Genomic DNA, 18,360 nt, shown 5'->3' with positions numbered 1-18,360 from the left:
TGCACATAGTCTAGGGTCATATTTGGTTCATTTTTGGTACATTATGGGTTGGGGGGTAGGGGTAAAGTATTTGGACAGTATGAAGTTAGAAAACGATTCTTACTACATAATATGCAGAATAATTGAACTTAACAAACCAAATCAAACATATTTATATTTTATAATTATATATTTATAATTATGTTTTTATCTTACTTTGGTATATTTCATTAGGATTAATCGTCAGAGAAACATATTAGAAGAACATAAGGTAGGGCGTATATTATACAAGTACCAAATGCTTTTCTAATATCGACAAGTATGCGACTGTAAATATTTATCAGACATGTCTAGATGGACTGCAATGGGAACAGACTATGTATGTATAAATGACATAAAGGGCAACTAACATGGGTAGCCAAGTAAATTTCTGTAGAGGGGTAAGTCCGTGAATTCCTTTCTGGAGAGGGGTGAAATATTTGTGAAATCGCTCTTTTTATCAGAAAAGTGTAGTTCATAAAGCCTCGTGTTCTTTGTATAATTTAGACAAGTTTAGATCTTACAGGGGGGAGGGGGTAAGGGGATAACATCTACTGCAGGCTTTTACAGTGTTAATTTATGCAAATATTGACTGTTCGATTATGAATAAAAATAATTACATCTAGACCAAGTGAGAACAGTAATATTAACTATTAATTTTATATTCTCTTTATTTATCTTTTTTAATAGTGCAAGACAGGTATTTAGATAACTAGAAGGTAGGCCTAATAGGAGAAATAAAAGGAGGAACTATGCTATCCAAAATTCAACTCCAAAATTGGCATGCCATCTCACATCAAGTCAGGCATGGGGCGGGGGGTGGCTTACGGCACTGGAATTACCAAAATTTTTCTAGAATAATTCCATAAGTAGCTATTTATGCTTTAGTAATAATGAACGTGTTTTCAATATTATAATGTTTCTCTTAGGACACGTTCTACGGATGAATCATGAGAGATTGCCGAAGATTGTCCTTTTCGGCCAACCATCTAGGGCTAAACAAAAAGCAGGTCGTCCGCGGTTGGGGTGGGAGGTTGTCATAGAGAAAGATTTAAGGAGAATGGGAAATTTCTGGGAGGGTGTAAAGAGGGAGACTTTGAATAAATTGGGATGGAGGAGGAGCATGCATAGCTGTGTTGGCCTCAGGCGGCTTGGTGCTGCGATGAGTTATTAGTAGTAGTATTAGTAGTAGTCTTACCCACCCCCAAAATCCTACATTCTTTTCTGACTAATGCCAACAATATTTTATTTGTCCAGGTTGTGATATTTGAACTTTTTCTTTTTTTAAAGATCTTTCTCGAGAACTTTCAGATTAATTTGAAATGCCGCTGAAATCCAGGCACATGTACAGAAGGGGGGAGACTTTGGGACTGTCACCCACTTAAAATATTCAAGGTAGTTATGGATTTTCGCGGATTATCTCCCCCCCCCTCCGAATGAGAATCCTGCGGAATAAATTAAAAGAAACACTGAATCAATAGCGGTTCTGGCCTCTTTTGCCAGGGGGAAAATCTTGATTAGCCCCCCCCCCCCTGTGTCCGACAGAATTTTCAGGCCAAATTTTAGCAATATTTTCATTTATTAACTCAATTTTTTTTAATTGATTAATTAATTAATAACTTAAGGTTTAATTTGTAAATTTATTATTTAAACCATTTAATTGTTATGTATTAATGTTATTCAATTATTTTAATTTTTAATTTATTTTACTAATTAACTAATAATTTATCAATTATTATCATCTACTAACTGCACCCTCCATTTTCTTGTAATAAAATTTCAAAATTACAAAAAGGATCATAACCTTTAGATTTTACTTGGAATTTTGTGCCCCTAAAATTCCGCGCCCGGGGCAAGTGCCCCCCCCCTAAAACCGTCTCTGCGCTGAAAGTGAGCGTTGTCCCATAAGATTTGCTTGATCGTAGTTCGGACATCACTGCCTGTTTTGCTTAATCCAAACATAGATACTTTATTAGGTTGTTTATACTGCTTTCTTTTGAGATGTCATCTTTTCACTTTTGAACGACAATACATGGTACAAAAGGCGACACGCGATACCTGTTTTTTTCCTTACATTACCGGTATTTTTCGCGTCGGTACTTTGAACAAAGGGGCTTGTTTATTCACTAAATAAATTGACTTCTGAGTATTCAAGCCCGAGAAAAGTGGTAGCTTAATGTGCACTGACAAGCGTTCACTAATTGCACGGCATTATTCCATCACGAAGGCAGTGAAGTGGAATTAAAGCTTCCGTTGGTAAATTGTTGAGGATCCATCATGCTTTGACTGCAAACAAGATTCAAAGGCCCACTTCAGATGGGGCTGTATAGATAATTCTTTCTTTAGGGTGACCTTGGCGATGACTTCTATGGAGGTTTTGTCGTGTGAATCTCGGCTGTCTAAAATCAAAACAGGTTGAGTGCAAAGGTGTATACAGTTTAACGTTTTGATGGTGGATCTGAGGAGCTTTTTGTGTGAAATATTGGTACTTGTCTGGGTACTCCTATGTTAAACGGATTCTTTTATATACTGCAATGGAAACCAGTCACGAAATACCCGTTTTGAAAGGATAATTCAAGACACCGCTATAGAGAAATACAATGTATAGCGTCGTTTTCATTGCGTATACGATAATTAAACTGTTGTTTTTTGGGGTTTAGGGGGGGCGGTACCTAGGTTCTGTTAGGTTGGGTTATGTAATAATATATGAAATGCTTTACCCCCCCCCCCTAATGTGCAAATATAAAGCCCAAGTTTGTTTCTAAACCATTATATATTCCTCCTATTTTGTTTTATTTCATTAGCATTAACCAAACTAGCACTATATAAAAGAGACCGTTTAATAAAGGAGTACCCTTGTCTGTTATACATTTTGTTCTTGATCTGTAATAAAATTGGTTTTCTGTGTGCACTTGGAGATAATCAGCTTACCCTGAGAGAAGTAAAATACTATGCGGTTATATTTTAATTAAATATTAAATGTACAGAGTTGGTTAGGTATCTAATACTATAATGCGTTCTGGGCTGCTTGCTTTAAATAATTCTCTGTTGTAGTTTCCAAAATTTTGTTACTAAAGTATTATATTTTCATCTTATTTGGTATATTTCATTATGATTAACCTAACTTCACTTCTTGGGTGTGGTCGCTATAATAGACAAGTACTGAAATATTATAGTTATTTGAGCCATACTAGCCGAGTGGCTCACACGCTAGACTTGCAATCCCTTGTCCCTAAGGGCAGCCCTATTGTCGCTGATTATCATTTGGTTTGGAAACCAAACGATAATCAGCGGATTTAATCAACGGAGTGACTCTGTAAGCTCAGCCAGAGTCGACCCAGCTCCAAACGGGCACCTGGTGAAATCTGGGAAAAGAACACGGGAAGCGTCAAAAGATTTGCCCGCAACCAGGCAGTGCACTCCCAGCCGAAGGTAGAGAATTAGAAGATTAGTACCTATGCTACATTGATTATTGTATACATGCTAAAAAGTCAAAGTTTCTGTAATTATTCCGAAGAGGTACATTTTAAGGCCTAAATACTGAAAAAGAACCTCCTCAGCTACTAAGTAAAGAAAATCCAGCCGAAGTATTCATCAGAATGTCACCTTTAAATTCTTTGAAGAGAAAAGCATAAACGATTTGAAAGCTGTTTCCGTCATTTTCAGTACTAGAAAAAGTGCTCCGCCCGCACCCACAGTTGAAAGATGGAGACACATCAATGTCAGCATACGATTAGGCATGGGCTGATTTCATTTTTTTCGTGTTGGTGGCAAAGCTCCAGAACTTAGTGACGGGCAAAAATTCAATTAAAAGTTTTTTGTTTTATAAAGAGGGAACAGTCAAAATTCTTTGTGGAGGCTTGAGATCGATGCAAAAATCATATTCTAGCTTGGACTTAGCCATGTTCCGAGAAAGGGATCTAGTAAAAGATTTTTTACGTCAAATTCAATCTTTATTGTTCCGATTGAGGGGTGATGCCAGCAATAGGGAACTAACTTTTTGCAGCTTTGTAAATAGTGACCCATTATTGATATGTTCGTTGACTGTTTCTTTATTTATTGACAAATTATTTAATTGCCTCATTACCTTCTCTTATTTCGTATTTTGCATTTTCATTTTGAGAATAAAAAAATATCCCCATAGATTTTGAAAATAATTGTTTTTCATGTCCCTTTTAAAAATCGAAAAAAAAATCCATATCCACACCCTATGTTTTAGTAAATACCTGCCTGTATCAAAGCTTAGAGGCTGATGCAGAATGCCGGGCTTTTTTGTTTTTATTTATCGAATTCGGGTGATTCGAATTGTAATGGGATGATAATTTGTATATGATGTGAAAACGGTATGGATAAAAATCAATAACGTTTACATCAAGTGAAAGTTTTAATGTTTGATGTCGATGAAAGGATTAAACATCGACAAGCTTCGAATGTATGAAGTCGACATTCTTTGTTTTAAGGGTCGAGCTCCAACAATTTTCAATTCACTAATTTTGAACGGTTTTAAAAGGCTGCTAACAACATAAGGCTTTCATAACCATTATGTCAATAGCAAATTTTCAGTTACGAACTAGCGAAAATAATGAACGAGATCCCGTGGCAACCGTGGTCGTTACTTGATATTCATAATGAATAAAATTCTCTGGTAATCTTGCATTATATGGGCCTTTACAGGGAAGCCGGTCACGAAAAACCCGTTTTTGACGGTTTAACCGCTAGAGTAATACAATAATAGCGTGGTTTTTATTGCGTATACGATATTTAAACTGATGTTTTTTGGGGTTTAGGGGGGGGGCCAGGTACCTAGGTTAGGTTATGTTACGTATTTAATATATGCTATGCTTTACCCCCCCCCCCTAATGTGCAAATATATAGCCCAAATTTGCTTCTAAACCATTATTTATGTATCCTATTTTATTTTATTTTATTTTCATTACCATTAACCAAACTTGACTTTTTAGAAAGGCCCATATAATGCAAGAGTACCAATTCTTTTGTTGTGGTTGGAGAACATTATAGAATTTCATTTAGTGTCCTCCGTAGAAAAAGATGTTCTAATAACAGTGATGCTGACTACCTTGAAACAAAAAGAAATAATTTATAGACTGGATCGCTAGTTTTTTGGGGGTTGGGTAGTTCAGCCACACCTACGTACGGCTGGAATATATGAAAAAATACGTAAAGAGAAAAATTCTCTTAGAAACAATGTTACGATTAGACTTTCTACTCTTCCATACCCTGATGCAGAAAATTTACTGGGCACCGCCCTCTCTCTTCTTCGAGGACAATTGAAATTATATGTTCTGCCAGGTTTAGAATATAGACAAGGCTTTCATAAAAAAAAACAATTATATGTTTGGGTATATTATCCCATGCTAATTTGTTGGTAGTTATTATTTGTTTATTTATGCATACAGCACGAAGCAAATTGCTTGTCGCAAGAAAAAAAGAACATTTGATGATAAATGTTTTTCTGCTTCCAATACAGGAATGTACACCGTATACAACTTTGAATCATTGCATGTGAAAAATTCAAAGTGCATTGCGGGAAATTTTCATAGAGATAGCGGCATCTACTGCTAAGTGTGAATAACGCACTGTGATTGAAATTTGATGACGATTAACCAAAACAACTTCCTCGATTAAAATATAAAACCTTGATCGAACGAAATTTTTTCATGATAAAAATTATTTTATCTGTTTTAATACGCTGTAGGCTACCTTAAAAATCTTTTTTTTATTAACAAACACGCTAATTCCGATTTTTTATTGCATTGTTTGGAAGGAGTGACGGCCTCCATCGCACCTGCTTTCCACGTGTACTACATCCGTTCATTGCTTAGCTATAGTTATTATAGTGACATAAAACCGCTGTGGATTTGTTCTAGGTACGCCTCCACCCCAAACTCTGTTTTATCGGTAAAGAAGGTTCAGTAATGCGATTACCAAACGATGCCACAATATAATTGTTATTCATTCATATAGCTATGATTATAATTTAAGTGCTTATTATATTTTTCATAACAGATATATATATATATATATATATATATATATATATATATATATATATATATATATATATATATATATATATATATATATATATATATATATATATATATATATATATATATATATATATATATATATATATATATATATATATATAGCCTATAAGAGAAATCTAAATCATCATAATTCGTAAAGAGTCATACTTAAGTTGGAGCTTACCTATATGGATTGAGCTTCGTGGTAACTGTCTGCCATATTATGGTAAAGATGTAAGGGGATTGATGGAGGGTCCGGGTGCAAACCAAAGTACCTGCTTGAGATGCTGAGATAAAGCTTATGTTTAGGGCCAGTTGTTCCTCCGGTCTAGGCATCTTTCTCATGCAAGAGGCTTAACTGTTGATGATCGGGAAGCAACGTCGCTTTGCGGTATAGAGGGCTATAGGTATCCTCGTTATATAGTAGCAGTATGAAACTTCGTATTAAAGCTAATTTGTGTTAAATAGAGTGTATTTTACTTAGTATTACTGTAATTACGTATTTTTCGGCATATGGCTTTTAATATAATTTCAAGAGGCTTAACTGTTGATGACCGGGAAGATAGGCTGCTCTGCAGTATAGGGGGCTATAGGGGTTATAGTTATATAGTGGCAGAATAAAACCTCGTATTAAGGGTGATTTTTGTTAAATAAAGTGTAATTTACTTAGCATAACTGTAATTACGTATTTTTCGGCATGTGGCTTTATATATATATTTTTTTTTCAATGCAGATTGCTGTTATTATTTTCCAGTTATTGCTATTGAATTTTATAGATATCAATTACTATTCAATCCTCAATGGGTCAAAGATGATAAATCCAAATTTCTGATGAGATTATATTTTGACAGGAGACTCCAACAACCCTAGGGTCCATTGCTGATCTCGATCTAAAATACCTGCCAAACTCAAGAAGAAAAATGATAAATCGACTGAGAAGTAGCCGAAATTTAACTAAAATAGTATCTGTAGTACCACCTAAGTTGCTATTGCGTTATAGTCTCTACCCACTGTGACAGAATATTCATCTTTCATGATCAGAGAACTGGTTTTCTTTTTGATAGTAACTTTTACCTCATGAATTGTAAACACTTCATTTTGCCGATGATAATAAACTTAGTAGGCTACTATGATCATATGGCGATAGTATTTTTAGCACGATCGTTGGTAGAGTGATAGACTAGTTAAGAATGACCCTTATATTCAGGTGGATCGTTCAGGAGTGTACTTAGACCACAAAATCCCACCATTTTACAGTGCCACTCTCGATACACGCAAGATCACGGATGCGTCTCTTTTTTTTTTCAAGGGGTGATCGTGTCGAATCAGTGATCCTAGAAGATCGGGGGAGGACTCCTTCTATCGGTAATCAAAAGTTCTAGTGCCCTTTTTAAGTGACCAGAATATTGAAGGACAGCAAGTCCCCTCCCACGCCCATCTTTTTCCCGAAGCCGTCCGATCAAAATTTTGAGATAACCATTTTATTCACCATAGGCGAAAGATCTAATGTCTTTGAAGATAATTTGCCCTCCCCCACAGCCTCCGAGAGAAGGGCTACAAGCTATGAACTTTGCCAATCGTTTACATATTTTTCTGAAGTGGGGGGGGGGGTTACGTGTGAGGATCTTTCCATGGAGTAATATTTCGTAGGGGAAGGGGATTTTCCATGGAGGGGAGCTAGATCCCGACATTATTTAAAAAGCAACCAGAAACTAGATAAAAAAACACGGTTTTTCAGCTGAAAGTAAGAAGCAACATTAAAAAGTAAAAGGAACAGAAACTATTACGTACATGAGAGGGGCTGTCCCCTCCTCAATACCTCGCTCTTTATGCTAAAGATTTTTTTTTGAACTTTTAAAAAAGCTTATTATTCTAATAAAACGGCCCTTGTCTTTCATGAGTCATTATTAAATTATTGGAACAAAAAGTTAAATTTTACCTTCCCTCAAGTTGGCTGCTGTGTAGATGTCATCCCACGCTGGAAAGAAACTCGACCAAAAGGCTCTTCTTTTACGTTTTTGCTTGCTACGAAGCGCGTTCTTTGGTCTTCATTGATGACGGGTGCCTTCTGGTTCCCAGTGGAGAAGCATTTTTGGATGCAGAGGATCCAAGGTCTCACCATCTTCTCCATTTCACAAAAAAAGGTGATGTCTGGCTATCTGTTCGGGTATGAATATCTGGATTAGGCAAAAAAAATTATTCGTAAAGGTGGTAAGGCATTTCTTCTGTTCTTCGGTTAACTTTAGAAGTTCCACAGAGTACCCCAGGACTGACAAAACAGTCAGGCTCTGAAACGGTCTTAGTTTCAGCTTTTGCGAGCATACTGTGGATTTCGAGACTGGTAGAAGTCTATGAAGTAGTCTATTGGCTACGCCTATTCTGGTGTGCAGTTCTTTTTCAGGTTTGTCTATGCAGATTACTGTATTTCGTATATACTCGAAGTCTGTCAGCTGCTCGATGTCTTCGCCTACTAGTTGGATTCTTATGGACGAACAGCTAATTGGTATAGCTTTAATTATTTGAAGCGTTTATGTAATCCAAACTGTTCAGCATTTTTGTGAGAAGGTTCAGGAGTCCCTCAAGCTTCTGCTTATTGAAGCCCAACATTGTTGGCGAAGTCGACGTCCTGAAGGTGCTTTCCTGCTATTCGGATTTTATATGCATTTATCTATCTAAAAATGCAATCTACTGCTAGGGTGAAGAGAATAGGTGACAGCTCATGATCTTGCTAGATATCAGTCATCATTATGAAGTGCCATGTCTTGCCACCAAAAATTTTAACATAGCATTTCATCTTTTAATAAATGGTAACTTTTATACGAACTAGCTTCTCGAGAGTGCCATAGAACATCTTGAATCTCCACAGGTTCGGCTATCCAGTGAATAAAACAGTTTCTTGAAAGCCACAATGAGTATGTACAAATGTTGACTCCATACGTTAGATTCTTCCAGCATCATGCATAGAGTAAAGATTAGGTCGGCAAAGGGTTATTTCGGCGGAAATCTATACTGTTCTTAATGCAAATAGGGATCAAACGCAGTTCGGAGAACTTTTGCGAACCCGGGGGAAAAGTTTAAAAGGTATAGGCTATTGTTTTATTAAATGGGTAAATTAAACTTCGCATAAAGAGCAGGTGGTTTATGGGAGGAGCAATCCCGTACATGCTTATTGTAGTTTATGCTTGATTAAGTTTTATTGTTGCTCTTTACTGTTTTAGGAACAAACATTATTTTTTGGATACCTTTGGTCCTCTGTTTTATAGATTAAGAGCAAGCGTTCGATTCTGTTGATAGAAAAGATTTAGTAAAGGTTTCACCCTTGTATGGTATACCAGACAAACACATCAAAGTGATTAGTGCTGTTTACGAGAATAATACTGCTGTGGTTAAGGTAGGAAATAAGGTTAGCAGCTGGTTTTGCATTAAATCGGGAGTTTAGCAGGCTTATGTTCTATGTCCTTGTGTCTAGATAATTTTGATTGGAAGTGTCTTGATGGCAAAAGGGAAAAAGACAGGAGACAATAGATCCCAATGGAGAGAAAAAAGTCCACTCAACGTAGTTTGCGCTGCTAATCGTATTCTCGCGGAATGAAGTGTTAGAAGAATAAATGGGGTTTATGATGCTTTTTAAATAGAGAGTGCTAGAACAGGTTTGAAAATTAATGTTAAGAAGACTAAGTCACTAAGGCTAGGAATAAGTGAAGATGAAAAGGTGACGTTGGGTAATGTAAAGATTGATCCGGTGGACAGCTTCACTTACCTAGGTTGTATTATTGGTAAAGATGGTGGGAGCAGTGAAGATGTTAAAAGTACAATAGCCAAGGCTCAAGGTGTTTTTCACAGTTAAAAACAGTTTGGAAGAATAGGAAGATAAGTCTGCAAACCAAGATTAGAATATTAGAAGCTACAGTGATAACAGTCGTCAAATATGGCTCTGAAGCATGGGCGCTCCAAAAAGCGGATGAAGGTTTGCTAGATGTTTTCCAGATAAATTACTTAAGGATTTTACTGGGGACCCGGTTGACTAACCGTATGTTGAATAATAGGCTGCTCGAAATATATGGTTCGATACCGCTCTCTAGGGCTATAATGAAAGAAAGGTTGAGGTAGCGATGATATACTGTGCCAATTAAGGATGACAGATCGCCAAAGATTGTTCTTTTCGGCCAACTGTCTAGGGCTAAACGGAAAGCAGGTCGTCCCCGTCTGGGGTGGGAGGACGCCATAAAAAAAGATTTAAAGGAAATGGGAACTTCGTGGGCGGGTGTGAAAAGGGAGGCTTTGAATAGATTGGGATGAAGGAGGAGCGTGCATAGCTGTGTTGGCCTCAGGCGGCTTGGTGCTGCGGTGAGTTGTTAGTAGTAGTAGTAGTATTCAGCAACAAATATGTTTTGTAGCTCTAAGGGCCAAAACCTGGCTCTCGCAGCCATATGCTTTGGAAAAAATAAAATTTCACAGCTTTGAAACAAATCTCACAAGAAGGTTTTGTCCAAAACGAAAATGGTATCTCGCATTCCCACAATATCTGAGAGAGAAAGAAGATTTTTCAACTTTTAATGGAAATAGAAATAGTCTATTTCAAGTATTTTAGTTAGAATGCATGAATTTTCACTTTGTGTATTGTGAATAGTGTATTTTGGCATTTACCATATGCCACTCCAAATGATTTCCTCGAGAGGTTCCAGTGAAGCATATATGCCTATGTAAATACAGCCATTGGAGTAAGATATTCTAGACGACTTAGGATAACAACTATGCCTTTTTATGCCTGTTGGAAAATCGGACCACGCTACAATTTACTTAGAGATGATTATAAGTTGCGAAACTATGAGAAAAAAAGAGAGCTGGATGTATTCAAAAGGTGATTACAATACCATGCGAACGGAGCTAGAAGTTTTTAACTCGACTGAAATACTAAACAACACAGATCTAGTAGATGACATGTACAGAAAGTTTGCATCCGTAATCATAAACCTCACAAAGAAGTATGTACCCATAGTAAAAATATTTAAAAGACCGCCTCTAAAACGAGAGATTCTTGACCTAATAAAACCAAGCGGCAAGCCTGGGAGACGCTCAAACAGACTGATACCGAAAGTAATCGCAGAAATTATCGCAGAATCGCCAACAAAGTCAGGAAAGCCACTAGACAAGAAGCAAGCGAAAAGGAGAGGAAAGTAGCCGAAAACTCAAAGATCAACCCCAAGGCGTTTTGGAACTTCGTGAACTCAAAAAGAAAAGAACAGCCCGTTATTCCCGATCTTAGAAACTCATCAACAAATTTAACAATCAGTGACCCAATAGCTAAAGCCAACCTACTAGATCAGCAGTTTTCCACAGTTTTCACAACAGAGAGGGACAAAGATGAAAGTCAAGAGGAATGTCAGCCACTTGTCATAGGCAAATTTGAAGAAATAGAACTGACAATACAAATGGTCTAGAAAAAACTAAAAAATCATAACCCTTACAAATCAGAAGGTCCAGATGGCCTACATCCTAGAGTGCTCAAAGAGCTGGCACAATAAATTGCAGCGCCATTGCACTACATTTTTGTCAAGTCGCTACAAACAGGGAACATGCCTGATACATGGAAGCAAGCAACAGGGATACCCCTCTTCAAAAAAGGAAGCAAATCAGATCCAAGTAATTACAGACCGATCAGTTTAACCTGTATTTCCTACTAAATACAAGAATCCTTACTTCAAAATAATATATTACAGTGTCTACTCAAAAGAATCCTCATTTCAACCACAGAGTTTCGATTTCTCAAGAAAATATCGGCAGAAGTCCAGCTACTTGTCGCTACAAACACCCGGAAAAAATATATGGATAGCAGAAAGCAGGTAGATATTTTATACTTAGATCTCAGAAAGGCCTTTGATAAAGTCTCACAAAGTCAACTTCTTCGAAAACTACAGTCTTTCGGTATTGGCGATACTATTCTAAAGTGGGTTCTCAACTTTCTGAAAGGAAGATCTCAGCGAGTGAAACTGGAGGGATATCTTAGCAGCAATGAGACAAAAGTCACAAGTGGAGCGGTTCAAGGTAGTGTTCTGGGGCCTTTACTATTCAATATTTACATAAATGATCTCCCAAATAACATAGATTCAGAGATACTGCTTTATGCAGATGACACGAAAATCTTTCGCGCAATAACAAGCCTTGAAGATACAAAAATACTACAGCAAGACTTAAACAAAATAGCAGAATGGATAAAAAAAGGAGCATAGAAGTGAATATTGAAAAAAGTAGTCACGTTTAGCTAAACTCAAAACATGATTCTCACTACTGCTACTTTAGAGGACAACATATACCTACACAGGATGAAGCGCAAGACTTGGAAGTGAAATGACTTTTAATAATCGCAACGAATCAATCCTCGCTCAGCCATCGCAAGTCTTGGGACTTATTCGAAGCAATTTATCTATGACTGACTCAACACTGTATTATACACTCTTCAAATCATTAGTGAGACCAATGATCAAATACGGTCATACAACAACCAGACCATTTTTTCAAAAAGACAGCAATGCAATAGAAAAAATCCAAAGGAGGGCTACTAAATTTGTTCTTTCACTTAGAGATTTATCATACCAACATTACTTGAAAAAACTATTGCTCCCACGTATCTCGTACTACTTTTTAAGAGAAGATCTTATGAAGTATACAAAATATGATAAAGACATTATGATATAATCCCACCAGACCAGGTATTAACAATACAGAATAATGATCTAAGAGGTCACGAGTTTAAGCTAACCGAAGAACGTTTCAGAAGAGATGTTGGTAGATGGGCATTCAGCAACCGCATTGTCTCTGAGTGGAACGCACTACCATCAGACACTGTTAACTCAGATTCAGTCAATGCATTTAAGAACAAGATTGACAATCATAGTGATAAAGCATTTGATTATTTAAATTTGTGTTGATAGAGGCGTAAGCCTGTTTTCGCAATATATTATTATTATTATTATTATTTTTGGAAAACAGATGTATTCTTTAGCTTTGGACTGAACCAACAGAATTAACCTGTGATTATTTATAGGTAGAAAAGAAAGATTGAAAGGAAGAATTATAAATGTTTTTATTAATGCATATTTTGAAGCCTTTACCAAGGCCATGCCCAGGATTTTTTTCGGAGGGGGTTTTACTCAAAGATTTTTTTTTGTTTGGGGGGGGGGGGGGGGGCGTTTAAACAAAAAATTTAAAACTCATACAAAATTTGTTTATATCCAAAATTTGTAGTCAAAAACATTTCGGGGGCTCAACTCCCCCTAACCCCTCCTCTGGGTGCGGCCTTGCTCTTTGCTACATGTATTCCAGCCAATGTTTTAATTATAACCAACCAGACGAATAAAAAATGATTATGCTGTTCGCACATAAGTCTGTCTGCTGTTAGATTTCTTTGTGTCTCTAATTACTTTGGTATACCTCTGAGATCTATAATTTGTTTTTTGTTTTCAGTTTGAGCTTAAACAATGGCCCACCACGTAGATAACCTCTTGATCTCTGACTTCAACCGTAAATAGTTTATCAGAGTAGATTATGATCTTACGTGGGTTAAAACAAAGACTTAGACATATAAATGATTCTAATATCTTACTATTAACTTTTCATGGATGAAAATCCATAACTGATTTCTGCTAGCTAAATTTATAATTACAATTTTCCAGAATACGGTTGCAGCAATAGCTGCAGCTTAGTAAAGTGTGAACCCAAGCTCATAGTAGCTGATAATGGAAAGTCTGTTTTCAAAAAAATGCATATATACAAGAGTCGCCATTTGTCAGTGACTGAGGAATGGTAACTGTTATCCATAGTTAACTTAACAGCAAAAAGTAATGACGTAAAAAATTGACGGAAATTTTATAAAAGAGCTTAAAAACTCTTGAAAACTGGGACAGATAGAGATAAAAAGTCCATCACTTGAACCACTATGATCAATATAGGAGGATAAAGTCTACATCAATCAGAAGCGTAGTCAGGCTCTGAGTGTTTGGACGTAGTTGACATCAGGCAAATTACATGAGTAGTTTTTGAGGATATGATGGCTATAATCAAGGGGCTGTCTCGTCCGTCTTGCCATTGCAGTGGGTTTTCCTTCAATTTTTATTTTCAATTTTAGTTGCACTGTTCATAGAATTCATCTGCTTTTGGAGGGAATTCACAACCTACCTTCTTGTATTTTTCAACCTATTTCTTGTGTTTCGTAAATGCTTTTAGCAATTAAAGGTTTGTATCTTGTGTCCCCCTTATGAAATCCTTTTTTAATCTCAGGCAGATTGACATTAATAGCAGTAATAGCAGCAGCATTTCCTCCAGAAGTCCACTTACAAAAACTGAGCAGTTTGCTGTAGCGGCCAACTAATACTTATATCTAAAACTACGTTTTTTATATTATTTAAAACTATCGCGTAAGCCTAAACTATTTTTCTTATAAAGAACATAATTCTTTATATAATGAAATGGTATTTATCTGACTAACCTGTTTTTACAGTGTCTGACTCATAAAGCTTTATGTTAACTTGTGTCTTAAATTTAAACATACGTGTACTTTTCAGGCAAATGTCGGATGGAGGTGACGGTTTGGTATAAAGGGTCACCACTCACTGTTTCTGGGGTAAATCGTTACACAACTTGCACAGAGGCTGTTCAGGCCCTTCTTTCATCAGAAGGGATACCGAAGGAGCAATGGGGAAAATACGTTATAGCGGAGCGATGGCAGGAGATGGAGCGGAGCCTCAGTCCAATGACTCGTATTTGGCGAATCTGGAAGACGTGGGGCGAATCAGCTGATAAGGATGTCAGATTTGTTCTGAGGTGAATCCTTTTACTTCTAACCCTAGATAAATACAGTACGCCAAGTCAATTATTTTAGGACATTTAGATGTGCGTTTCAAGATTCGTGTACATGCCCCTGCAATTCTGTATATATGTCGTTTTCTCATGGAGAAAACAAAAATACAACTTTAAGGGCAAGAAGATGGCTAAAACCCAAAAAGATGTTCGATTACATCCGTAAACTAAGGGACGTTGACGGATCAGTGAAAAAATGCAAGTGTAGTAATTATCTGGTAATTACTGGCCTTCTGGTAATATCTGGTAAAGTAACGAAAAAACAGGGCAACCTGCAAAAAGAAAAGCTTGAATAGATTTCAGTTTTTTATATTGGTAATGGAATGGTAATGGTAATGGAAACTAGCACTAGATCTGGATGTTTGTTTTTCTTTCAAGCCTCAGCTTCCTCAATACCATAGTTATTGCTTTATTGCTACTTTTTGATTTTTTTTGTATTTTTTCTATTCTAGGGAAACTTTAATCGCTGCCAAGTGTACAAAGTCAAAATTTTAAGAAATAAGAGAGTAGTCTATACGAGAATTTTTCAAGAGGGATCTGAACTTACCAAAAAATGGACTTTCAGGGCCAACTATCTCAAATTTTACCAACGCTTTTTGAGGTGTTTCGTATAAGGTCTTTCTATCCGAAATTCAACCCTCGCAAAGTTCATCACAGCGGAGCTCAAATCGTGCTATGTTCAACCGAGAAAAACTCCGAAACCCAACCCAAGCAAATTTGAACAGAAAAAAAAAATCAAAAAAAAATCAGCCAATCCATAATCCATCCAAGCATACAAGTTTTGAAGGGGGATTTTTGAAGATGTTAGATGATGATGGTGATGGTAATAATGTCGAAGAAGACGTCAATGATTTTTAAGCCAACAATAATGACCTAGTTTTTACGCAGAGGGCCCTGCAAACCCGTGCCTTACTTTTCAAAATCGCAAGATTTGTTCAATCTCTTCATAAGTCTGGTCAAATAAACTTTTTTAAGTTTTACCTCCCTTCATGAAGCAAAGTCCTCTGCATACAACGAAAGTACGAAGAACAATAGGGAAATCTTTTTGCAAGACAGTGGAGATAATTTGAATGAATATTTCGGCCCTAGGTCCAAGGGCCGTCCTCAACAAGACGGCCCTTGGACATAGGGCCGAAATATTCATTCAAATTATCTCCACTGTCTTGCAAAAAGATTTCCCTATTGTTCTTCGTACTTTTGTTGTTTGTATTGGAAAGGCAGTGTGGTCTTCGTCGCTATTTTAGTCCTGTGCATCTTCTTCAATGTTGTTAATATCATCGTTAACACCCCCACAATATCACCTGAATTATTTCCATGATTTAGGCCTCTCAAAATGCCCCTAAAAGCTTTGCCCGACAGTTCAAATCTCCACTGGTGAGTCCATCAGCCTGTCACGACAATTTTTACCCCTTGACGACTAGTCTCCATGAATTAGCGTGAGTTGAATTTTGCCAGATTTCATTTTCAATTAGCGTATTATTTTTGGGTTGAATTTTGATTTTGCTGAATTTTTCCTGGGTTCCGTTTTGATGGGTTGAATTTCTAGTAGGTATTTGGGTTTAGTTTTGTGGTTTTGAATTTTGTATGGACTTCATTTTTATTCTTTTTTTAAGAACAACGGCATCATCTGCCGAAATTTTGAAATTTTTGCGATATCTCTATAATTTCTATAGTGTTCCTTGTCTTTTTCTTAAAATTTTTGTTTATTTTTATACATATCTTGATTATTTTCTCTTTCTTGTTAAAGATGCATGGTTAAAAGGGCAGTGAACAAGCAAACCTGAATTTTAAAAGCCTTAATTTTTCCCACCGAGTAAATAAGAAAAACAGTTAGCTTCCTCTTGTGAATTATTACTGTTTGATGTTAAAACAAACAAAAGTGTCAAATTTAGTTTTTTATAGACTATTCCGCTATCTTAAAATATTTTCAAGTGCAATGGACATCATTAAAGTTTGTGGCTTCTTCGTGCAGAGTAACTCATCAAGAAGTGGGCGTCTGAACGGGATAATGACTAATTTTAAGAGCCGTAAAATACTTTATTTAATTTATGCCTTTTGCCGCAAGAACAAAGTAGCAATCGATGGAGTTAATAGCAGAGCAAGTAAGCAAAGGACGAATTTGGCTGTAATCCAAGAAGATACGTTGATCGGAAATCTCACTACATCAGTATTTAAAAGTTTTGTCATTCCCCCCCCCCCTACTCCAGGAAAAGGTACATTTGATTTGCACCGGAAGGAAAATTGATCGTTTTTTTCTATTTACAAATATTACAAAATCGTTGATTGAATAATAAAATATAGGCTTTTAGTTGAGGGATAGTAATTGTATTTCTTTTCTTATGAGTTCGATTCTACACGCAACGTCTGCTTTTCAAATAAACTTCGGAAAATTTATTTACTTCAATTATTAAATAAATAAATAATTTATTTATATAATAAGTAATTATTATATAAATAAATTATTTATTATTATATAATTATCTATTTATTATATTAAATATTATTTATTTTATTAAATATTTTTATTTATTATATTAAATTAAATTTATTATATTTATTATTTTATTTTATTAATAAATTTATTTATTATATTAAATATTATTTATTATATTAAATATTATATAATTAATAAATTATTTATTTATATAATAAGTAAATAAATTTATTTACTTCAATTATTGACTTCTGCACTTTAATAAAAAAGTATTATTTCGCCTCTAATGTTTGTCCAAGATTAAAAATTATTGGGCAATATTATTTTGAAAAAAATATTTTAGTTTTGCCCAATGCTAATGAGTACAATGTTTACCATTTTTTTCAACCTTTTTCTGCCTTTTTTCAACCTTTTTTGTTTACCATTTTTTTCAACCTTTTTCTGCCTTTTTTTCAACCTTTTTTGTTTACCATTTTTTTAAACCTTTTTCTGCCTTTTTTCAACCTTTTTTTTTTACCATTTTTTTCAACCTTTTTCTGCCTTTTTTTCAACCTTTTTTGTTTACCATTTTTTTCAACCTTTTTCTGCCTTTTTTTCAACCTTTTTTGTTTAACATTTTTTTCAACCTGCCAGTTTTTTTTCAACCTTTACTGCTCCTTTTTTTTCTATGCGTAAACTTGACACCGGATGGTAATTTTGTTAGCAGGCTCTCGAGAGGAAAAATATTAACACGGGTTCTCAGAAACACCTATCCAGGGTTGCCATAAAATTTATGACTGTGCCTGCTACCTCTGTTCCTTTTTAGGGGATGGACTTCACACGGCCGATTTTTTTTTTGTGTAGAGGCAAAAATAAAACTAATGCGGGTGAAATACAAAACTAGCTTAATAAAAAAAAAAAAAAAAAGAAATATGCGTTGCTATTATCAAATAGCCAAAGTATAGTTTTTCTATTGTCTTTTGACAGCCAAAATATAGATAGGATGCGGTAATTCTAAAGGGG

At 35.7% G+C, this 18,360-nt stretch overlaps 1 protein-coding gene across 2 annotated transcripts in view; it reads left to right on the top strand.

The window, feature by feature from the left end:
* The window catches only part of LOC148942480 (uncharacterized), a 91,444-nt gene that overhangs the window by 31,142 nt on the left and 41,942 nt on the right, over positions 1 to 18,360 (top strand). For both annotated transcript variants that reach the window (XM_089102284.1, XM_089102285.1), the window contains exon 2: positions 14,630 to 14,888. In XM_089102284.1, coding sequence (XP_088958410.1) covers positions 14,641 to 14,888 — 248 coding nt within the window. In that variant the 5' untranslated portion in view covers positions 14,630 to 14,640. The remainder of the gene's footprint in view (positions 1 to 14,629; positions 14,889 to 18,360) is intronic.

The sequence above is a fragment of the Artemia sp. Qi Xiang Cuo genome, chromosome 16, assembly GCF_049724085.1.
Source record: "Artemia sp. Qi Xiang Cuo chromosome 16, ASM4972408v1, whole genome shotgun sequence".
Taxonomy (NCBI): domain Eukaryota; kingdom Metazoa; phylum Arthropoda; class Branchiopoda; order Anostraca; family Artemiidae; genus Artemia; species Artemia sp. Qi Xiang Cuo.
This window is presented reverse-complemented; position numbering and strand designations above follow the sequence as displayed.